Raw genomic sequence first — 24,755 nt, 5'->3', positions numbered from 1 at the left:
CATCATAAGCATTACACTCGTCATCAGTCATCGTAATCCGTCATCTTCGTCGGCAAGTGAGGCCGCGACGTGGGAAATTCGACGGCAGCAGCAAACCATCGCTTCACATTCATCAACTGCAGAGCCAGACCCTGGCGGCCACCGCCATCAAACCATAATCCTCGTCCACGTCCATTAAACGCTATTAGGTGTGCATCGTGCAAATTCCCGACAGGTCGCAAAATCATTTCTGGCCGAACACGAAATGTTCTGCCCTGTGCTAAAACTCTTATCCACAGATAATCTGGAATAATAGGTTAAGTTCAGCGATCAGGTCACGTTAAACGTGATGAGAAGCGCGGCATGTAACGGCTTTGTTAATTCACTGCTGGATAAGTCTCCCCCCGTGCTGTGTGGCTTGTTTGACCATACTTCTCCATGTTGGTTAACAGCAGGTTGAAGGTGGGAACTAGACAACGCATGGTCACCCACCCACGACACCTGTAAGGCACACAGCAACCCTGCTCACAGTGAGATCTGACAATATCGGGCACATCTCACGTGATCTGGTCTCGAGTTTGACTTTTTTTAAATCCTTTATATTAAGTTCACTTGCTTGCTTGCGCTTACGACCGTGCAAATCTTTCGGTCATTTTTAACCCACTCCCCGTGATCCAATCGAGCTGACATTTTGCACACAGACTCGTTGTGCGTGCCAATTTATTTTCGTAAAAAAATTCCCAAATTTTACACTTTTTAGGAAAAAATAAATTATATTTAATTACCAATTGCTTAATGGTGGCAGGCAATCATCTGACCCATAGGTGGCAGCCATCTCAAGCCAGAGGACGAGAGGACTCTAGCCGCCACGCATATAAAGGATTTATAGTGAAAAACTTTGTTTTTACGGGTTAATTACAAAGCAAGTCAAGACCCATATTGACTAAAATTAAATATTGATACCCATTACCGCTTGTGTACGTCCATGGGAAAAGTACAGGACGAAGTGTCCTGTACATCTTGCCTGGGGCTTTTATCTCCAGACATCAGGGATAATATAGGGGATTGGGAGCCACCACCTTCAACTCATCCTTTTCCTCGGCCACCGCAAAGTTAAAGCGAAGGCGGCCTTTGTTTCCAACGCTATGCCCCCATTGCCCGCTGTCTTTTTTAACAGGACACTTACTTACTTTTCCCCACTCCCAAGCTTTGATGGGAGTAAATGCTCAATCACGAAAGTAGCCAGGTCAGCGAGTTCAGTGAAGTGAGGTCACCAGGGTTGAGGATTGTACCATAATCTGCAGTACCGTGCAAGCGTATTGGAACATCCCATCTGGTGAGGGTTCCATATGGTTTACACTTATTTGGTTATGCTATTGCTTTTAGTCCCTTTTCAATCCACTGATGAATGAAGGCCTCCCCACACTATCGGTTGACCATACTTCACAACTTTTTAGCTCAGGGTTGTTCAGATTTCATTCGCCACCAATGTCAGCCGTGGCTGGGAAGTGGACAGATCACCAGTTTCAATTGCAGTGCCCCAACCACTCTGCCACCACTCCACCCGACACGTGCACAACACCGTATGCACGACGTTGTTTGATGAACATTCATTTGGGCAGGACTGCTGCAATGGTGCAAGAAAAACACAACACGCTGCAAGTTCGCTGCGGACAAAACACTCGCCAAATATGTTATTATTTTTTATTTAACTGTTCTTAACACAAGCCTTAAAAGTAATTCAGTTTGATTCCAAGTACATCAATCCAAACAGCATTAGAAGTATGCAGCATTGAGACCTTTAGATAAAAAAAAATACATTATTAAAAATTGACAAAACAAGGACATGCGTATTCCTTAATTGCATAAGACGATAAAGTTCTCGAAAATAATTAAGGTTTTCAAACGTCTAATTTCAGAGTTTTTTCTATCCAGTTTTCCTATAATTTAACGAAGCACAAACTACAAGTCTTGTTTAGTTGTTTTAAGAACACATGAAATAAGGACAAGACTATAGATCTTCAAATGTGCTGCGAAATAAAAAAACCAAAAAGATCTAACATATGTACAAAACACTGGAGTTGCTTGCATGCACTGTTGGGACACTACTCATCATACAACACTTGCTGTAGCTCTATCAAGATGCAAACACTTTTATTTTTAAAGATACAGGGAACCTGTTGCAGTTATCAGAATTAATGTTTATTTAGATTCATAGTTATGAGCAATACTTCACATAGTCTAGAAAAAAAAAACATTTTGAAAACCAAAATTTTAGGCAGGAAAAACACACCGTTACTTAAGTATGAAGACTCGCTCAGCTCGCATGTGCAATGCTTCATAGTTTTTGTTATTTAATAACTTAAAATTCTTGCATAAATAAAGTTATTTCTATAATGCAATAAATAGCAAATAGTTTGAATTCAGATCTTTTCAACTTTGCCATGTTTTTATTTTATTTTATCTGGTTGGACTGAATGCACTGCCATGGATAGACAAGAGAAACTTAAATATGAACATCATACTTACGGACTAGAGGAGCATCAACCAACCTTAGCATCTGAGGTAGAGGTCTCATTCTACTGACGTCCTACAGCTTACATACATGCTTCATTTTAAAGACTACAAAAACAAAGGGAAGATTCAGACAGCTATTGTTACTGACATACCTCTATTTTAACAACAAAAATGGTTTAGCCCGGTGTTGTGGCAGTGGTGTGACAGTCCCACACTGACGCAGTTCTTAAAATGCTGTTGAAGTTTGACCCTGGATGGATTTTGCCATTTTCTACTTGAATGCACCGGAGTTTACCACTCTTCTTCTCTGCACATCTACCAAATGACATCCAAACCTCTGTTCTGCTGGTACCTTTCAGAGCACATTAAAGTCTTTAAACAAATAAAACCGCCTCCAACAGGTTTATCAATTAAAAATAAAACAAATTTAGATGGGAAAACATTAATGGTAAACATTTACATTTGGTACACTTTAATTCATTCAGAGAATATTCAATTCATAAATGTTGTTTTCAGCTACACAAATTACCATAAGGGCCTAATCAATGGAAATCAGAAAACCCACAATATTTTAAAATCTTATGTAAAACCTTGTGGAAAAGTGGGAAATAATATAGCCTACTTTCTTAGCTCAATGTTATAAATATATTGTAAAGGCTTGTTGTCGTTTATAAATTATATAGTTTATAATGCAATAAGTGTGCAAACATTAGATGGTATTACTGCAGTACCAAACCTAATATATCTGACACAGTCACATCTGCAATTTTACTTTTTGTTGTAATTTCAAACTCACATTTGACAATATATCATTGTTGCGTATTGCTTTCCTAAGAGTTTAATACGTGGAAGTTTAACAACCATTACATTTGAAAAAATGCAATTTGGCTTTACCATTTCATATTGGGCCAGAAAAAAAAGAGCAGCTAGTTTCTGGCACCCATTCCGATCGGATGAACCGAGGCTGCATCATTTCAACTGGCAGATGGTACACCCTCGACAGGGGGGACGCGCCCATGAGCACGCCCTCAACTCTCACCGCCTCCAGAAAACGTGCACCGCTGCTGACGTGTAACAAGTGAAGTCAAACCAATATTTAAAAATGTACACTTGAAGCTATGAATCAATGCTGGTGAAATGTTAGTATAAATTAAGGCTGTGTGGATATGACGCCTCAGTAGCAGCTAACCGTATTGGCTGCCTTGCGGTTTTTCACGTGAGGTATGGTGGACTCTGGCAGTGCCATCACGTTGAGCGGGGCGAGGCCTCCCCCGGCCTGTACCTGCGCCTGCGCCTGACACTTGAGCGGAGCCACCTGTCTCATATCCTGACTCGCCACGGTAACCAGAGGGATGACACTGCCCGCTACGCTTTTTGCTCCACCACCACCACCGCCGCCCTCTCCTGCCCGACTCTCTTCCCCTGCATCGTTTCCCAGAGGTGCCTGGACCACGACCACCTCCGGTTTTGTGGCCTCGCTGCGGAGAATGGGCCCCTGTCCTTCTGAGATGGTTACCTTTATATCCTTGGTCACTTTAACCAATTCTGTCTCCTTTTGTAAACTTAAACTGTGGACCACTGGCTGCTGAATCTCGTGTTTATCTTCAAGTGGGGGTTCACAGAGATCTTCTGTGTCAGGTTGGCGGCACATTAACTTTTCAAGGCAGCTTGAGCACTCGTTAACTAGCATTCGTTCCTCAATTAAAGGAACGGAATCTACATCGGAAAAGCTGGTCAGGAAGGGCACGTATTCAACATCAGCCACATTTTCCAACAGGTCATCTGTAATTGAGCACTTTTGAGATATTGGAGTCTTGCATATCTTTTCTAAGCAGCTGCAGAAGTTATTTCCTTCAGGTTCTGTACTTACTCTTATAGGTTCATCAGATGACATGTTCATTAGGCCTTCAAAAAAAGGTACATGCCTAGTCTCTTCAACTAGCTGCTCCTTGGATGAGATTTCCTGGAAACTGTCAACTTTATCATCCCAAGGCAAAACATTTTGATGATATTCTAATTTTGTGTCTGAAGTTTTTTTCATGATGGTGTCTAAAAACAATGGACATTCTTCTAATGCCTCCACAAATTTATCATATTTCTTAGGCTCATCCTCAACACCTGAAACAGCAAATTTGATTGCATCCAGGCCAGGTTTCACAGAAGCCTCTCTTTTTGGGCCTTTTTTCAAACAAGACTTTTTTGGGCATCTTTTTTCTTTCCGACATACAATGACATTCAAACACTGAGAATATTCCAGACTCTCCCCATTTCTCGTTTCCTGAACAGCTTCCGAATCAACATGTAAAAGCTTGGTAAAGCACTTGTGCCTAGATTCTACCTCCACATCCATCTTTTCTTCCACTTTGATGACGACCGAAGCTTCCTGCTCAGGGGTTTTGCCAGTTAGCTTTTCCAAACACGAAGGAAATGCCTTAACCTCCTCCTTTTTCTCATCTCTAACTGGTTCAGATCCAACATTCGAGAAGTTGTCTAGGAAACGAACTGTGTTCAAGTGTCTACACTCAGCTGCCACCTCTGCCTGCTGCGCATTAAGGGACAAGCCAGAATCTGGGCAAGAATCTAAGCTGAAAGGATGTCGATCAAACTCACCTGGCTCCAGCTTCACGGATGGATTCTGACATTCCTTCCAAAGAGCATTTGCTCCAGAGACACTGGTGGCATCGCCTGATGGTAAAGTACTGTCGTAAGAATTTTCTGCCAGAGTATCAAACTGCCTGCTACTTAGGCGGATAGTGTCGGCAAAGAAAGCGTCGAGATCGAAACTCTTTTTAGACTTAGCCTCGTCCTTACCCTCCTGGGCTAGCTGCGCTTTGACCGCCCCGTTGCGCTCGCACTTGTTGGGCTTGCTGCTCTTGCTGCCGCCCACCCCCGATCGCTTCTTCTCCCGCGGAGGCCGCACGCGGATCTGCTCTTTCCAATTGGACAGGTCCAAGATGAGCTTGGGCTCGTAGTAGTGGTGCACCTCCTTCTCCCGGAGCACCACGCTCCCGGGGTGGTACGGCGAGCCCGCCTTGTATCCGCACGAGTGGCTGCACTCCGACTCGCAGAACTTGTTCTCGTGGTGGTGGTGGTGATGGTGCTCGTCGTGCATCTCCTCGCTGGTGGACCACAGCTGGTCGAGCGACGACGACGACGAGTAGGACAGGACGTTCCCAGCCGCGCAGGAGCCTCGCCCGTCCTTGAACTTGCCGTGTTCGCCCTCGGAAAACTTGCGCGGGTCCAGCTGGACGCCGTCCTCGTCCGAGGAGCTGGAGGCCATTGCACGAGGGTCCTTCTGGGCGACGTCTAGCTCCCCGTGGCTGTACCAATCCGTGTCGGTACTATCTGGGTATCTGTGACAACAGAGGGGGGGGGGGGGGGCAAAAAAACTCTTTTTATCACTTGCTGGTAATCGTATTACCGTAGGATTAAATTGGTGCTTTGATACAATCGCAAGACCAGAGTCATGACTGCTGAGAACAAAAATTAATGTAAAACCCTACTTTGGGTTTGAGAAACGTACCGGCTCCACTGTGCCTGTTGGCTGTGGCTTTCGTCTGTCAGCAGCGCATCGTCGATCTCGTCTTCGATGTGGAAGGGCTGGCGTGCCACCGGCTCATCTTGTGGGAAGGCGTAGAGGCTCATGTAGGGGTGGGCCAGGGCCTGCTCAGCGGTCAGGCGGTCCATCGGATTGAACGTGAGGATTTGCTGAAGGAAATCCAAAGCTATGCATGAAACAACAAAGACAAGGGAGTTAAATATATGCTTTGCACCAGCACAATGCCAGAGGATGTATTCCATAGCAAAGCAGATTAATTAACGTTACTATCTTATCCACATTGCTTTCATCAGCAAAGGAATACATTAAACAATCAAAATGTTACAAAAATAATTCTGATATTAATGGTAGCTTTTATGGTGTCTTACTGTGAATGGAGAAACCTACCAATTCAAAAACTATTTCCTGTACAGCATGGTGGTTAAACTGCAATGCACCCATATTTTCCTGAATTGTCGCCATTTTCCCCGAATAATTTCTTCCGCTTTGTAAGGTGGCTTGAGGTCAGTGCTGTGCTTGGTCTGTTACTGCCAGGTGCAAAATCGTGAATGTCTCACAACCTTGAAATGCGTGACACTTTGTGAAATTGGTTTCACACTTGTCGGTCGGTATACCAGTGTAATGACAATAGAGCCTGCGTGCGGTGCGAAGGGACTAGTGGCCACGGAAGGAAATGACAGGGGTACGAGTTGTGAGTGTGAAGGGACTGGTGGCTACGAGAATGTTCGAGAAGGGAGCGTGGTCAGGTGACGAAAGAGGACGGCCTAGTCTGCCGGTGGAGCGAGCGTCTACAGTCAGCAAGAAGGGTCGAGAAGGGAGGCGTGGCGTCGGTCGGTATATAAGGGGGAGATGCGCAAGAAACTCTGGGCTGTTGCAGTGGGGTCTCCGCCTGATGTCAATTGAAAGTGTCTTCAATAAAGTGCCATCAAGAGAAATGTATTAAGTCGTCATTACACCAGTACAGAGCTCGCAATATGTCTCAAATCTAGGCAGTCTAAAGATATTGTTTTACTACCAATTCTATCTGTTTAAATAACACTTCCACTTCATACCGTTCATGACAATTGAAACACCTACATGTGATTTATGTGACGCTATGTAGTACTGTGTCATGACAACCAATTTAGTCGTATTGTGCATAAATGCAGTGGTTGTTTAATGGCAGTGTCCTTTGAAAAATAATTTCATTACTTCTCTAATCCCAGCGGAAAAGTTAATTGGAAGTCGTGTACGCTATTGCTTTTCTAAGAAACCACAAGACTATAACGTGGGCAGCAAAAGCAACATTGTTCAAAGTTATAGAATGCAGGTACACCTTCAGCATCTCTAAATAAGGGGTTGCAACATCAGCAACGATTGTTTAATTTACAATCCTCATGACCTTTATTATAAAGATGCAACCGATTTGACAAGACAAGCTGATTTTACACTGTAAACTGCATCACTTACAACTAAACAAAGCATTGGTGCTGCACCTTGGACTGTAGATAAACAACCTTACACATGTGATATTAACATTTGATAAAATATGTAAACAGCCTCATGGTACATACACAAACTAGACTAAATGTTGTCAGGTGTGTTCAAGGTTCTTTTATTAAAATAAATACCATTAAGGGGGTCGTAAAGTCAATGACTTTACGACCCCCTTAATGTTCATAGCACATCTGAAGTGCCAGCACTCGGGTTCACCAATGGTTCAAGGCTTCCATTTGCCCAAAATAACATTTTATACTCATGACGCTACAAAATGTACCATTCCACAAGTGATTATATAACTGTGGAAACATGTAAAAGTCACTGCCACCAAGGTCCGTTGAGTGTGAGAGGATCAACCATTACAAATATGGTATCATGAAATACAGCCAAGGCAACTTACAAACTTGAACATTGCCTGGGAGAAGAAGGTAACCTTCTGATTGCATTACAAAATGTTGTGACTACATATGTAGGATACTTTGCAGTGGTGGTTGCTCTATGTTCCAAATAATCAACCTGTATGACTATTGAGGGAGCCGAGTGGTAGTGCAGTAGCTACCACACTGCGTTATGAACCCGGAGACCCCAATTCAATTTCCGGCCAGAGCTAACATGAGCTGCGAATGATATCTGAACTGGTACTAATGAGAATTACACAATCCACGCTACACATTGTTCAAGCACACTCCAATTACATATGCATTAGGTATGCATAAGACAGTTTCAGAATCTCTATGGATGACCGCACTGCTACAGATCAGCAGAGGCCCTCTTGATCTGGGTGGCCACCTAATTACTGACACTCACCCTCCTTGCTGACATTGGGCAGTAGCAAGGCGAGCGGCTTGGGGGGTTCACGGCGCTCCTTGTCCACAAACACCGGGATGACGTTGAGCAGCTCCTGGTGATCCTCGTCGCGCATTACGGGAACCGTCTGTAATATCAGCTGCATCTGCTCCAGCTCGTGCGCTCCTGAGAACAGGTGACCAACATTTCAAAGGGGTATGTCAGAAGCACACCCCACTGAAATCTTGGGATTGGATCCCATTTTGCTGCAATTGAAAGCAGCCTTTGAGATGCCGAGGTTGTGTCAGGGTGAGTCCCTTGAAGCACACACAATTACCAAATATTCGTAATAGTTTAATATCCAGGGTACATCCATAAAATGTTAACACTTATATGGGCCTATCGTTTTTAATGGCAAAAAACGGATAATATACTGTAACATGATAACAAATGTATGTTAATAGCTTCAAAAGTCAGAGCTGGCACTTATTCGCCATCGTTTTCAAAGCATGCCTGGAATCTTCTCCAGGTGGTTCTCCAGAGCCCGGAGGCACATTTCTTGTGATATTGTTGGAAATACATTTAAAATCTTACTCCATATCAGGAGTCACTCAAGGCTCAATTTGAACCCTTATTTCTATATAAAAAAAAACACTTACCGGCAAAGAGGGTCTTTCCTGAGAGCATCTCAGCAAATATACATCCGGCGGCCCACATGTCGATGGCCTTAGTGTAGTTGTTTGGGGACAGGAGGAGGCGTGGTGAGCGATACCACTTGGTCACCAACCCCTCGGAAAGGTAGCCCTGGGAGAAACGCAGAAAAACATCTAAATTCAATACTCCTTGAAAATGTAATAGTGATGTTTTTTCATCTAAATACGATCTTATCCATACGCACACTTACAGCTAACCCAGCGTGCATAACTTTGACAGAAATGATCTTGGTTAAGCAAGCAATTATAAGATTTAAATGAAAGTGGATTCATTTCAGTTCATCCTCTCCTGGAATATTCCTCAATTAAGTTTGGAAATAAATAATCCGTTTCAATGTGGTTTAAAAATAACGTGAAAACGGATTGTTGCTTCATAATAATGATCCAAGTAAATAACAACCATGAGATTCGAGGCACTTGATACCCACACAAAATCCTTCCTGTACCACTTAGTGCCTTGGGGACAAACGTGAAACTTACACCATGACGGACACACACACACACTATCTGTAGCGCATCTCAACAATACAAAAAGTACCAGGCAACTTTAATCCCAGCACAGACCTACAAAAAAAACACGCTATCACATGTCCAGCTTTTCTATCAACGGAAACCTCGGAACGGAAACTGTATCAGCATGGAAAGAGCACGTAAGCATAAGGTGAGAAAGGTAACTGTGAAAGGCTATACCAATGGCTTCATGCATGAAATGTAAAGCACCGTTTGCAGAGACATCTGACCATCTGTGTTTTTTTTTTCCATTGAGAATTTAGGCTAATTTGAAATCTAATTTCTCTGTTTGCACTCCGTGTCCATTTTCTAGAATTTTTGAAAACGGCATATATTTTCTTGTTTTGATGGCCTACCAGGCTGGATTATGCGAGTAGCTCTGAAATACTCACATGATCTGGACAAAATGTCATCAATCAGTGGGAGCCAATGTAATGGCTTGATCATGCAGCACGTATTGTAAGCCAAGGTCATTGTTAGTGTGTGTGTGCAAATGTGCCGCACGGTGGTGCAGGAATTGGCAGATTGTGGCGAGCATGGTGACCTTAAATTTGATTTAAGGTCATGGATAACTGTACATGTCTTGGGCCTCATCACAGGTCAGCTCAACCTTACACGAGTATGCAAAAATTGGCACTGGGTGTGGTACTCACCAAACTGCAATGTCTTAAGACTTTCCGGCCTTAAATAATGATTGATAAGCGCATTTTCCCCAACAGTCTGTACGGGTATTATAGGGGCATTTGTATTTGAGTGCATGAGTGTATGTGTTTTTGCTCATTTCTCTGTTCATAAGCTGGCTGAAAATTATATTCGTTAGCTCTGCTAACAAACCAAGCTTTTTAGTGACTAATGTGCATGTCATCGATATGCGCATGAGAAGTTTCGTGTCCTTGTGCAGGTGATTTTATATGCCACTATAATCAGCACACACATATATTCTTGTTTCACTGACAAACGTTTCAGCGTCTTCAAGATGACCTAAATGATTCATGTTGCGTATGTGTGGATATTATAGCTCAGTGGTTAGCGCACTGTGATACTGATCTGGTGACCCGAGTTCTATTCCTGGCCACGGCCAATATCGGTAGTGAATATCTCAACCGACCCTGGCCTCCCTTAGGCCAGCTCAGCCTTAAACGAGTACTTGGTGTAGTGTGTATACATCAGCACTGGGGAAACAAAGATTTCCAGGAGCAGTGCTGCTCAAACCACCCCCTTGTGTGCCACGCCAGCCTACATAGGTGCTTACTATAACAGCACTTGCGCCAACAGTAAGTGAAGTGATATACGGGAGATTTTTGTCTGTTTATACACGTGCATATATGCATTCCAAGTAAACTTGCTCATCTTTACCCAGTAGGCCGCCCAACGATAAAATGTGTGCAATCTGCTGCATTGTGGATAATAAAGATCCCCTGACGTGATTCCAAAGGAGCAGGCCGTTGCATGCCAGTCATGGTCCAAATTTACCAAATACAAGAAATTACCCGCAAATTACCCGATTGGGATTAGATTATAGCAACATTGCTCCCTACTGTCTGTAAAACATAGCACCTTACTTCATGACAGGTACTAAATTATTATGATTACCTTGTGCGAGTAGTGTGGATCGAGGATGCGCGCAAGCCCAAAGTCGCCGATCTTAAGGAGCAGCTCCTCGGTGTTAATGAACAGATTGGCCGGCTTGAGGTCACGGTGCAGCACGTTGGCCGAGTGGATGTACTTGAGTCCGCGGAGCAGCTGGTACATAAAGAGGCGCGCGTGCTCCTCCGACAGGGCACTGCCCTGCTCCAGCACACGGGCAAGGTCCGTCTCCAGGTAGTCTTGCACGATGTACACACACTCCAGCTCTGCCAGTGCCGATGTGCCAATGCCTGCACACAGTCGCACGCGCGCGCCAAGGCAATGGGGGAACGCTTACAACGGAGTTCGCGGGCAACAGGACGTTGCGCCGTGCGTGCAGGTTGGCCAACTCTTAGCAAGCAAGAAGCAATAGCTTAGCTCCCTCCAAGCATTGGTTTGAGGAGACAGCACTAACACTCCACTGCTGGATGAGGGGCCTCCAGACACCTGTGCACATCATGACGGTTATTTGACCATATCTCAGCATGCCGGTCAGTGCGGACTGGTGAAGGCAGGGAGCATAGATGTAGAGTACAATGGATTTTGCTGCACTGCCCTCTGCTGGTCACAAGTTAGCCCTGCAAGTCCTGTATCAACCTATTCGTTTGTGCTGTTCGCTTATCCAATCGCTATCAAAGGCTCAAGCATGCTTAGCTTCCAAGATTTGACGAGATTGGGCGCATTTTGGGCGATTTGATTTCCATCTGAAGCGATGCATCAGATGTAAAATTTATTTAACAAAGTTATTTGAGGTCATTATTAGATGTGTTAATCATGCTGTGTAGCATGCACCAAATAAATAAAAACTTGAATGTGTACTGAACCATGTATTTATTGGTAGAATTAAAGTCTGCACTAAAATACTGAAATTTAGACAGACCACCAATGCAGTTTACAAAGAACTAGTTGGTGATTTTAAAATAAAAATGGCACAGTATTGCCTTGTTTAAAAAGCAATTAAGCAAAATGACTTTCAATTTAAACACTGGAATTAAAATTTTAAATGAAAAATTTCCAACATCGTTGTATTCTCCACCCACCCCTCCTCAGGAATTTCATTACAAGTCAAATATTGCATTGCCAAAGGTACCTGCCATGCATGTAAAATATTGCTCATACCACCTAAACTAGACCACATTAATATGGCCAAAATATTCAGTCCCACATTCCTAGCACACCAAAATCTGTTGGGACAATGTATTCACTGATCGAGCGCAAGCATCGACAAGCTGATGCCCTTTATGCACACATGAACACACAGGGAACCTTTAAGCAGTCTTAATACAGAGGATCCAGTAATGTAATTAGCCCTGCCCCACCGGTCACACACTACATCCACACTGGGGGTCAACATTCCAACGTTTTCAAGGACACGCACAATTACAACATCCCACTTGACTGACCAGTCTGCTCAAGACAGTGTATCCTATCCTTTTAAAACAAGATAAATGAAATCTCCGTTTACAAGTTATGATATTGAGAAAGCAGAGGGTGGCATATAATGAAGATACTGCCCCTGAAAAAGACAAACAGTCCACACCGTTATAATTAGGGAAAACATTGGTGTCACACCTGGGATTTTCGGGTTGGTCCAACAGCCTGTACTAAATGTTCTGTAATCCGCACAGCATGCACAACACATGCTCCGCAGGTCATCACAACCAGCCTCAGAGGACAGGTGTACACATATAAAACAATTGGTGATGCAAAGTAGCGCCAATATTTTACTAAAGTACAATGACACTTTGTCTGGACTCATGCCTTTTGATAAGGGATTGTTTGTTAAGGTGTATTTTTTAAAGTGCACATTCTCCGTCTGTGTCTCCACCACTTTCTAACGAGCTGATTTTATTTTGCTGGGTGGGGTGGCCTTTTAAAAAACCTGCCCTTTGCCAAGTCTCAGGACAGATAACACTGGGATAGAAACAGTCTATGCATCAGTCCGTCTCTAACTTGGAAATGTTCTAGCCAGACGATTTTCATTCAATCATGTGTTGTGCAAGTCACGCCACTGGCTGTTAAGCCACCAACAATAGTAACTCTGTCTTTGAGCAGAGTATTTTTAAAGTGTGAATAAAAGCGAAAAGCTAAACATTTTACAATCTTAACATGCTACACTATTGTTAAAAATATAGGTTTTTGGGTTAGATCGCGCAAATATAAATGTATCGTTAAACCCACCACCACCCGACAGCCAATTAGTAAGGTTCGTCACGTAAACAGAAAATGGCAATTCGTTACAAGTTCAGCACACCGGTGTGTTGAAGAGCAAATCCACAACATTTACAATCCGAGTACGACGTTTCGCCAGCAATTACAACAAGCTTCATCAGGCGACAGCCAGATTTGTGGAGAAATCCTCCTGTTTCGTTCCTTAAATAGAGGAGTAGATATGATGACATCAATTGTGAGCTCTTCACGTGTGAAGGTATTGGTCGCCAAAGCCTCCATGTTAAAATATAATATCGTTGATACGTTTTAACACCTTCGCCACAAAGGAAAACCTCTAAAAATATCATATGCATATATGATATTTTTATATCTTGAAAGTGCATTGGTCTGATTGTGTATTTTCACAAACTTGCACTGCCCTTAAGGCCCATGAACATTTTTCAGAAGATGCTGACTGGAGACCGAGGCAAACAGTGAAAACGTGGATGGGCAAAGCACGTAGAATTCTGGATTGACATACAGCACATTAATAAATGTCTAAATAAAACTTTAGGCTTCTTTCCTTATACACGACCACCGCTACATATATGTATTGTTCGTTATTATTCTGTGCTTTTTTCCATGCTTATGTCTATGCATGATTAATCCAATTATAAGTACATTTTTATACCATTAAATATGCATTACCACCAGAAGTACTAAATGGTAATTTATATAAGAAGATTAATTATGGTTAACCGCTCTTGGATACCTTGCATATTTTGTAACGTGATTTATATATTAGTGCTTACCAAGCATTGCCATTCAAGTTAGACACAAACACCTCTCCATGTCCTGCAAAGCTAGGGATAAACCAGCAAACATTTTTACAGCCAGAATCATACGAACATGCCCTCTGGAAGTGTAATTTTCTCAAAATACTCAATTGGCTGTACAGCGAGATGTCACCGCAGGAATTTCAAGGGTCCATTTACCATCTCAAGATGAGCTTTGGATGTCACCACCAGTTATTTTTAGTCAAAGGAATAGAAAAAAAATTCCATAAGTGGGAAAAATAACAGATTTAAGGGGTACACTGTGTGCTCACTGATATTTCCTGCCGATTTTTACTTTTCAGATCATCTTTAAATAATGTACAATAGTAAACCAGCCTCTCCACCTATTTAAAATCTGGAGAAATATCATAACTACACTCCACTCCGAAAAAACAACTGCGCAGGTTCAGAGGCTGTGGTGACAATTGAATGTCTTTGTAAATTTGATGAGTGTCGTTAGTGAGGATTAAATTACTGCCTTTATTGACATTTGTATGGGAGATTTCCCAATAATTTGTTTTCAATTATTTTGCTTTCTTCCTTTAGTTAGCTAATATTAATTGTTGCCATTAATATAAATATAATTTACTTATCTGCAAGGTATATGTATTTAAAAAAAACATTGGACGACCTGATAGACAGACTCTGGCATATTATAAGTGAAAAGCTCAGTTTGAAAACCTTAAGGTGAAAATAAAACATTAATTTGAATACTGATGATCAAAAATTACATTAGGAATTAACCCTTACCAGCCTGGCCAAGGGGAAGGCGCTGTCCAGCAGGGCCCAGCACCTCGAACACCCTGACGATGTTGTCATGGTCCAAGCGACGGATGATCTTGATTTCACGCAAAGCGTGCTTGAGACTATGCGGTCCGCTCAGCACCAGCTTCTTGATAGCCACACGTTTGTCGCAGTCACTGTCCACAGCCGAGAACACCAGCCCATTGCCGCCAAAGCCAAGTGGTTTCAGGTCCACATAGCGCGGACCCAACTCAAACCCGTGGAGATTCTGCAGACTATTGAACTTCTCCGCCATGGTTTGGCAGGACCCTTCACCAGTCAACAAGCTTCGCGCGTAAAGCACAGCCAAGAAAGCCAATCGTGTCCAAAGGTTTTCCAATTTCGACAACAAATGAAATATCCAATTCAAATTTTTCTCCAACTATCACAAAATATCCAGTAAGTGATAATTTGAAAAAAATGTCTGCTTCCTATTATTATAAGATGGTCAAGTGACGTTGGAATACTTTGATTAATGACCCACCTTGCCTAAACAAGCTTCTCTTTATTTTAGCTTGTGTGCTTGAAAACTTAGAGCTGTTTCATAAAGTTAACCGCCTTCAACAAGACCATTGAAAATAAGCCTGAGGTACAGCTATTTAAAGAAATTGCGAAACTAATCATTTGAAGTGAGCTTTTCCTGCACTGCCTAGGTTGCAGCCCTGTTATTTTCACCAAGTAATGAAAGCATAAAAACGCAAAAGTACACTTTTAACAAAAATATGGCCAGTTTTGTCACACATCTGTTCCTGAGTGGGTCCTAAAACTGACTGAGAAATTAGAGCACATGCCCGTGAGTGGACAAATGGTGACGAAAGGATGGATGTGCAAGAATTCTACAGGTGTTTCAAGCTTGAGGATGTCAAATGTTCTTTCTTCACAGGTGCACTACAAGTGATCCGGTGGCTCCAGCTCACCACATTCGCATTCAAAGCTATCATCCATGGTACATGTGTGTGTTCTGAAAAACAAAACAGGGGGGGTGGGTGTGGAAGAAAGACAAATCTTAGCCACAACAAAACAGCGCATCACAAATACTCAAGTCAGCTGCATGCAATCTGTTAACCGCAAGCATGCCCATTTCAGTTTAAATGCATCTCACTTTCATTTGAAATAAAACAAAGTTACTGCAGTATAAAAATATGTTCTTTTAAAGGAAAAGTGGATCAACTAACAAACACAATCTTGCCAAATCCCACTGCCCATGTTCGTTAAAATGCCAGAGAATTAACAATCTGCTTTGCCCTAATAGCGTTAAATACATAAGAAATGCCACTCACATGCAAATATATTAAAAGCCGAGCTGAACAACAAAAAAGACGAGTATATACAAGCAGTATGAAAGCTAAAATATACAGCACGTAGTTTTGGCTCAAGACTTCCCCATATAGCGAAGAAGTTTGTGAAAGGAAGTGACTCTGTCGTCTCTGTAGATGTGGGGAGACGGAGCCTCTGGCAACTACTCCCCACAGATTTGTATCCAATTCTAAACCATACTTTCGTTCAATCAAAGACCTCGGTGTTCATGATTCATAATTGTTTTTTTTGGTTAGTTCGTGTAAAACATTGTTGGTTATAAAGCCTCCTCCACCCAACAGCCAATTAATAAAAGTGACATGCAAATCAAAAGTGCCAAATGTATTACTGCTTCAGCACACCGGTGTGTTGAGTTAATCCTACAGCACTTAAATTGATACAATTATACGACATAACCATAAAAAGACAATTATAAATCGTAATATTAGTTGCTTTTCAGTTAATGACATTTGAAGGAATCCTGCTAATTTGAGTTTCGTACAATTAATGGTTTAGGGGTACAGTTATCATTTGGGGTTAAAGATAGGGTGTGTGGGGGGGGTTATGGATGAGATCGGAGAGACTGCAATAGCCCACATTTGCGGAGCCACTCTTTGCGTGCCTATGAGCGCTCTCCGTGGCCCGCATTACTACTGCAGTGACAGGAGTAAATAATAGGTCTTGGCCTCTGAGAAAAGGTTTGGGGTTTTTTCACGGCGCGGGCCCGACACCCGATCAGAGAGGACAGCTGGGGGCGGCAATGAGCGCCGAGTCAACGACACGGCCGCGACTCGCTCGCTCGCCCATTGCAATAGAACGCTGAGGTTCTCAAAAAATAGCGCCACAAACCAAAGGCCCCCCCCCCGCTCACGTAGAAGATGCCCACGGATAAACCGACTACGAAGATTAACGCTGCCAAGCGGGGTTTTACCCGCTTTACGGCTATAAATATCAATTACATTTGTCTTAAACGTCATACGAGAGAATCATCGGGTTTCTTTTTTAAAACGTAACTCGCGTTATTTTCGGAATTCCCCATACATTAGTTTCGTTTAATACTTCGTCATGAGACATGCAAAGAGATCAAGCACATCATAACTAGGCTTATTTGGCACGTCTAAGTCAGCGATAATGATTGATAATCCTGTAGATTACTTCTATTAAACCGGTACATTCGTTTACCACCCTCAAACCGCATTTACTCAGCACAACACAGATGAAGAAGGATTTCCAGTGTACATGTTAAAATACCATGTTGTTGCCTCAGGCCCGCGTGAATCACCAGCGTGCATCAGTACAAAGGCACGTAGCTAATTAGAGTTAGGTGTTTCTTAAATTAACACTGATGTAATCGCTCCACTGACGCACACACAGGGCCCACTCTCTCTCCACGCTCTCTGCGGCAGTCAACACCACGCGCACAAACCCCGTGCCGTGACGCCGACGAGTGACAATATTGGCTTTAAAAAAACAGCAACAATAATACAGTCAACAAAATTACGCGGACATTCCGATCGCCATAACATTCACGTAACGTACATTACACGTTCTCCTCTCCAGCGGCGCGCAGGTCAAACCAAAGTGCCACCACCCCCCCGCCGCACGAACGCCCTGTACAGAATGTCGCAATGTCATTAGCGAGCGAGTGGGTTGCCTTACCAGCCAGAGACGGCGGCGCCCCTGCGCGCCAACGCTGTCGACGTGTTATAGGGAGCGAGGCCAACTACAAGCCGGCAGGCCACACACACACGCGGCAGCTGCGGGAGAGGCAGCCACGGGGACGAAACCCGCGAGGCCCGCGCGCACTCGACTCGGACGGTCGCAGAGTGGCAGTACTGCGACGGCGCTCCCAATCTGAGCTCCACCACCACCACCACCTTCCGCCCCCTTCTAAAAAAAAAATCTACCGCGGACGTAACCCAACAATACCACCAAGCGAGAACGTCCAGCGGCGTAGCCGGAACTTATGCTCCCCCTCCTTCACGGACTCCGTTAATAAAGCGCGTCCACCACCACCACCCCCGACTCGGCTTCGCCACAAGACGGCGGCCGGTGAATTTTTTTGTTGCGAATCCGCTCCACGCCGGCTTCTTAACGCGCGAGACGCGTCACACACAAACCACGCCCACTCGAGCCGGACCACACCCACACCGGGGGGGAGGGGTCAATACCACACTAGGACACGCCTACACCGGGGGGGAGGGGTCAATACCACACTAGGACACGCCCACACCGGGGGGGAGGGGTCAATACCACACTAGGACACGCCCACACCGGGGGGGAGGGGTCAATACCACACTAGGACACGCCCACGAACGCGTTAAGCCCCGCCTTCACACCCCCCCATCCACCATTCGGCACCGCCCACATGGAAAGTCGCCGCCCTCCTGCCGTCGCGTCGGCGCGCGCATGCGCAGTACGGGCCGCGCGTTGCGTGTTGTCTGTTGTGACCCGAGTTCAATTCCCGCTCGCGGCTTAACCGCCACAAACGCGAGCGACGAATAACTGAACCGGTCCTACGCTATCCTCCCTTAGGTCGACTCAGCCTCAAATTAATAGCCGCTGCGGCGTGTAAACATCGCCGCTGGGGACAAAGGCGGCCGAGCGTGGTTGCTGGCCACCCTACCCCCTCGTCGCCGTGCCGGCTTTCAAAGCCGCGACTCTGTAAGACCACACGGTGGTGGTGGTGGTGGAGAGGGCGACAATCTTTGTCTCTAATGGATGGCAGCGGCTCGGCTTCCCGCGCGCGCTGATTGGCTCGTGCCCCACCACGTGACGAGGCTCGCACAGCGACGCGGCTTTTAGCGATCCGCGGCACGGGGAGCGAGGGGGGGGGATCTTGGCGATTACGGCGGGGTCCGGAGACTTTGGAGACGGTGAAAGGTGTCTAAAATCCCCGTAGCGGTAGTTGCCACGTCCCGAACCGTGAAGATGTCTCTCTCCCCTCGCGGCAACACCACCACGTCACCCGCGGGGCCGGGACACCCCCCGCCCGCCCGCCCGACGCCTCCACCCGTCCCGCTAAAAACACCAGCGGGGGTCGGGACGATGATGAGAGAGGGCCCCCCACCCCACCTCGTACACCGGCGCTGCGTGTAAATCGATCGTGGGGGGTTTGAGGGACACGAAGCTGCCTCGCCGGCTCCCCCCCTCACCCCGTCTCCTTTGTTGTCTCGCCGCCTCGCAGCACCAAACGGCCTTTTTACTGTCGCCGCTTTTGAAATCGTGGGTGTGGTGTTGTGTGAAAAACCCGCCTACGGCAACGGCGTTGTCGAAACACATCGTGAGATGAGGCGTACAAGACGTTTATTACGAAGCGATGAGGGTTTTTGTACTCACGGTGAGACGCGGCCGCATTCGGTGAGATCGGTAACAGCGCGCGACGGCGTCAAGCCCCTCCCCTCCTCGTGACGTCACGGCCCACTCGCCCCGCCCCCACTTGCTCTGCCTCGTGACGTTGCCGCCCACTCACACTACCACCCCCTCCCCCTTCACTTTCGCGTCGTGACGGTTCCCGCCCATTCGCACCACCCCTCCCTCCCCACTTCGCGTGGTGACGTCACGTGCGGGGCAGGGCTACCCTCACAGAACCTCACGGATGTGTGACGTCAAGAGTAAACGCGGCAAAGGGAAGAAAAGGGGCGATGACGTAACCCCGGAGGAAGGAGATGCTGACGTCATTCCACGATATGGGCGTCGCTTCAAATGACGCGAGTTTGTGGTTAATAGGCGACGTCATCCACTCACTGACCCCGCCCCCTTTCAACTGAGTGGTTGGTCGAGCGGGTCCAGAAGGGGCTTCTGTGGCCAGTTGCGTAACATTCCTTAGCGAATAATAACCCCGCAGAAGATTCCGATCACAAGCAGATTCATTCATTCATTTAGATGTTTTTTTTTCTCCCTCTTTGAATTATTCTGTTTCGCGTGGGAAACCTTTGGTAATTTTTTTCTGGCTCGGCCCCCAAAGTTTAAGACGACCCTAAGCTTCCGTGTAGAATTCCACATTAGGAGGAGGCCCAAGCAACTGCAGGCGAAGGGCAGTGGCCCTTCGTTATTCATTCAAGGCAGGGCCGGGTTAAGGTTGTGTGGGGGGGAGCCCACAGTTATTTTTTAATATTAATTTCCTCACCTTTATTGCTGTACCCATTTATAATAGTCAGTAACTTTCTGCGCAAATATATGAGCATTTTGGTGATGGGTATTTCCCGTTTACTGCCCTCAGCCAGTGGTGGAAATGCCACATTCTTATAGCAGGGGTGAGTCAATCCACAGGACTTGACAAAGTGGTACAAATCTTATCGACCTCGGTGGGAGGGATGATGGGCTGATGCAATTCCTAACAACAACAGCCACCTAGCCGGATAAACGTTGGTTGATAAATATATCCTGTTTAACCACCACCCATGGCTCCATGCCAATAACCCTGTACAGTAGTTATTTACCTTGGTTATTTTAGTTCTAGTATTTAAATGTGATGTACCAATAGCTAAATCAAATATAAAATGAACAAAAAAGTGTTTAATCCCACCACGACTGGTGGAAATACACCAAATCACCAACAAGATTTACCATAGTGCTGCTGGATTGAGATCCAACCATTATAAAGCATAATAGAGGTTTTTTTGGGGGGGTTAGATTGCGTAAACATATAAATGTGTCGTTAAACCCGCCACCAAACGACAGCCAACTAATAAGGGTTGTCATGTCAACAGAACATACCAATTCGTCACTAGTACAGCCATATTTGGCTGTCGCCTGATGAAGCTAGTTGTAATTACTGGCGAAACGTCGTACTCAGATTGTAAATGTTGTGGCTTGACGTGTTCTGTTTACGTGACAACCCTTACTAGTTGGCTGTGTCGGGTGGTGGTGGGTTTAACGACACATATTTACGCGATCTAACCCAAAAAAAACCTATTATGGATGATATTGGTCGTGAAAGCCTACGTGTTAAACATTATAAGGCAGTTCATAAACTAAACTAAAAACGTTTTTTTTTACCAGGTAAGGCACACTAAGCGACACAGCTCTTTTTCAGAAGCGACCTGGTCCACAAATGATCGCTCAACGAAGTGGCTTATCATGTGGAAATGTATAGCGGCGAAATACTCTAAACACACGTTGTTTTATTTTTGGACGTACACTCAAAATCCGAGGCCATGCATTTATTAATCTGGCCCTCAGGACCAGTGCTAGCGGGTAATGGTTTGGGCGCATGCAGCACCACATGTCCCTTTGGCCCACCGAAGCTCACTTCTCCTTCATGACTTAAGGTGCCACGGTGGCGAGATGTTAACTAACTCGCCTGGTATACAGGAGGGCGTGGAGTTCGATCCCGACCCTGACGCCTGTATATTTGGAATTTGCGTGGTCGCGTGGATTTTTCTCCGGATCCTCCGGTTTTTACTTTCACATTTTAAATCAACATGCACTTGGAGTATTTACCTGCTGCAAATTTCCACATGATAAGCCACTTCAAGTTAATTTATTTGGTATAGCCCTGTGAGCCATTCGGCTCTTGAATCGGGTGCAACCGCAACAAACAAAAAACAAAAACATGAACAAGAAAACATTTTAAAGTGACTATGTGCAAACAGAAAATCCAAGAAAAGACAGCAAAATATTGTAGAAAAAGCGCCGTACACCAACGCTGTGTGCAAAAATCCCAGTGGGATGCAAGTCAAACAACAACAACCACAAGAAAACTTAGATTAAGGCCATCAGTCTAACTCCGTACTACAACAAACAAACATGGCCAAACCAAAAAACTTTTCGAAAATCACCAAAATAAAGCCATACAAGCAATGAAACAGTGATCATAGGAACTGTGACCGAATTTCCACAATAAACGACGTCAACAACATATACTACCAAAACCCTGTAGCCATAGCTGTCTGCATGAGTCACTCCACAACAGCAGGAGCATCAGTCGGAGTATCAACATTTTTCAATGCACCTTTAAGATCAGCACACTAAATCAAAACACAGATCATACTTTGCAGCGATCATCCGGAGCGAAACATTGTATTTTAGGCTACTTCAGTGGCAGCTAGGGGTGTACAACTCCTCTCGAGCAGTTTTGAGTGAAGATCTCATAGGTTGAGCTATCAGTTGTGATAGCCAGGTCGCTTCTGAAAAAAGATCTACAATAGCTCAGCGGGCCTTACCTGGTAAAATAAAAAAACACGTTTTTTGTTTATCGCTGTTATGGTGGCCCCCACACAACATCCGCGGGGAGCAAGAGACACGCCTGTCTCCCTGCAGAGTATTTGGCCAGTTATGTCTAGGGGGAGGTTTTATTTTTTCCAGCTGGAATTCTGTCAAGTCATTCTGTCTCGGTGGTTTTTTTTTAGAACAGTAGTTATTTCAGATGGCATGAGCGGTGGTCTGCCCATAATCATACGAGATGGGTTTCTGTTTTGCAATAACGCTTTCCGACTAACGTTGCAAGCACCTCGTAAAGATGATCCAATATGAGCACAGCTTTTGTATAAAGTTAAAATAGTGTCCAAGCCATTGCTCTTGGGTTTTTTATTTTCTTTGTTTTGGGTAGCCTGTCTGACTTATACCGATTTGCAGCTTATTTTGGTTTTACCGTCTTATGATTTTACCAGACATTCTATATATTTCCAGTTAGATAAATTGTTCACTTAATTTAAGTCCTGAGAATGGATATCCTGATATTGCATCATATTTAGTATGAATGACGATTCAACTCCTGGAATATTGCATCAATTATGTTCGTTATCAATGAGAATGAAATGTTGAAACATCGCATTGCTGTAATCGTGTGGTCCAAACTAGCTGTTGAATTGTTCAAATTATTGGCCCGGCTAGCTTAATAATAATCTGTTTCATTCATTTGCGTTGCTGCCCGTGAAAGGACGAACTCTCTTATTTTCAGACATTCCATTGCGAACGGACCACAGCAAAATGGACGATGGCAGTACTACGCTTGTGGTCGGGGCAGCTGTGTCCAGCAATGTCTTTGCTTATGTGCCAACTCGTGACAGACGGCCAATACCTAAATAAGACGTACGACCGCGGAGGGCAAATGAGGTTAACAATTTTGCGTCCTCAAACACATCTTCACGAGACGCAAAGAACGACACGAGGGAGCACTTGCGTATTGGAGCCGATGCGTGAATGGGTGAGAAATCCATCAACATTTGCGGAAGGCAAAACCACCCGCGGTTTCACCACTCGGCTCTAATGTGGCGCAGTAGTCTAAGCGCAAGAGCACCGCCAACCTGCAGCTCCAGAGGCGCATGCGACTCTCTTTGGACTGCTTTCGTGACGTTATTCACGTGCATTGAGATATTGAGAGGGTTTTTTGTTTATCAAAATCGGAAAAAAATTACCCCTTGTTATTTTACTTGCCGACCCCTGTCCAAGAGAAATTCGTCGGCGAGATGTTAACTACCTCGCCTGGTATGCAGGAACGCGTGGGTTCAATCCCGACCATGACGCCTGCTGTATGCGTGGATTTTCTCCGGGTCCTCCGGGTTTTCCCTCCACATTTAGAATAATTTTTCCACACAATAAGCCACTTCTTCGTTGAGCTATCATGTGTGATGATAGCCAGGTCGCTTATGAAAAATAGTTAGATAATTCAGTGGGCCTTACCTAGTAAAATCAAAAATGGTTTAGTTAAACAATAGTTTAGTACCACACCTCAGTGAACCAAGCTTGGACTCCAGAAAGAAAGGGACAAACCCTCCAGTTTTTGTAGCCGAGTCTTTTTGTCTGTGGCGACAAAGGGAGAGTGCCTGTGGGATTCCCGCGTGAAGTCTCTCTGCTGCACAACCTCTGCCATCGATAGAGTAGAATGAATAGTAATAGGTTTTTACCCTTTCAACTGGTACAAAAACTGACACCTTTATACAAGGCATCATGTTTGCAATAACCACAACACAAGCAGTCAAAATGCAAACAAAAAGAAACAACTCTGATGATGATAATGATATGCACTGTCCTTGAAGTTGATTGGTCCACACCCGAGACAGCTTTTCTTAGAGCCTAGTCTCCATTGGTGTTGGACCAGATGACGCCAAAAGGCGTACAACTCAAAGACAGCGCACGATCATAGTATTGAGAGCTCGGGGTAAGACCTCCTTAACCAGTGGCAAAATATAGTAATAGGTCTTTACCCTTGCAATTGGTACAAAAACTGACACCTTTATACAAGGCATCATGTTTGCAATAACCACAACACAAGCAGTCAAAATGCAAACAAAAAGTAGAATGAGTTCATGAACAAACCATTTCGATGACTCGCATCATTAGCTTTGAGCTAACTAAACCGAGTCTTTCAATGATCAACTGGAATTATCGTTCTAAAATACACCCCAAGCTTTAAAGTCAACTGGCCATTGGTCTCCTATTTATATTGGTTGGTCAGGTCCCTCTCATGATTGTATTATTTTCAGCAGTGATGATTCATGTTTAGTTTACTTTTGGCATTAAACTGGATAAGACCCTTGGTTTCTTGTGTTCCGTGTGTTGTGTAATTTGATTCTG

General features: G+C 44.6%; 1 protein-coding gene across 3 annotated transcripts; it reads right to left on the bottom strand.

Moving 5' to 3' along the window:
• Positions 1 to 1,675: 1,675 nt before the first annotated feature.
• On the bottom strand, positions 1,676 to 19,661 carry LOC144935557 (uncharacterized). Of its 3 annotated transcripts, none has more exons than XM_078862329.1 (7): positions 19,575 to 19,661; positions 14,907 to 15,900; positions 11,137 to 11,420; positions 8,980 to 9,124; positions 8,342 to 8,506; positions 6,020 to 6,221; positions 1,676 to 5,849 (listed from the first exon to the last, which is right to left on the bottom strand). In XM_078862329.1, exons 2-7 carry the CDS (start codon positions 15,193 to 15,195, stop codon positions 3,671 to 3,673), a joined length of 3,264 nt encoding a protein of 1,087 aa, XP_078718455.1. In that variant the 5' UTR covers positions 15,196 to 15,900; positions 19,575 to 19,661; the 3' UTR covers positions 1,676 to 3,670. The 3 variants fall into 3 exon arrangements, with proteins under 3 accessions (XP_078718455.1, XP_078718456.1, XP_078718457.1); XM_078862330.1 differs by lacking the exon at positions 19,575 to 19,661 and adding an exon at positions 17,895 to 18,392; XM_078862331.1 differs by lacking the exon at positions 19,575 to 19,661 and adding an exon at positions 17,775 to 17,886.
• Between the last annotated feature and the right edge of the window lie 5,094 nt (positions 19,662 to 24,755).

Source organism: Lampetra fluviatilis, chromosome 13 (assembly GCF_964198595.1).
Source record: "Lampetra fluviatilis chromosome 13, kcLamFluv1.1, whole genome shotgun sequence".
Classification (NCBI taxonomy): Eukaryota; Metazoa; Chordata; class Hyperoartia; order Petromyzontiformes; family Petromyzontidae; genus Lampetra; species Lampetra fluviatilis.
Note: the sequence above shows the minus strand (reverse complement) of the source record. Positions and strands in the feature narration are given on the sequence as shown.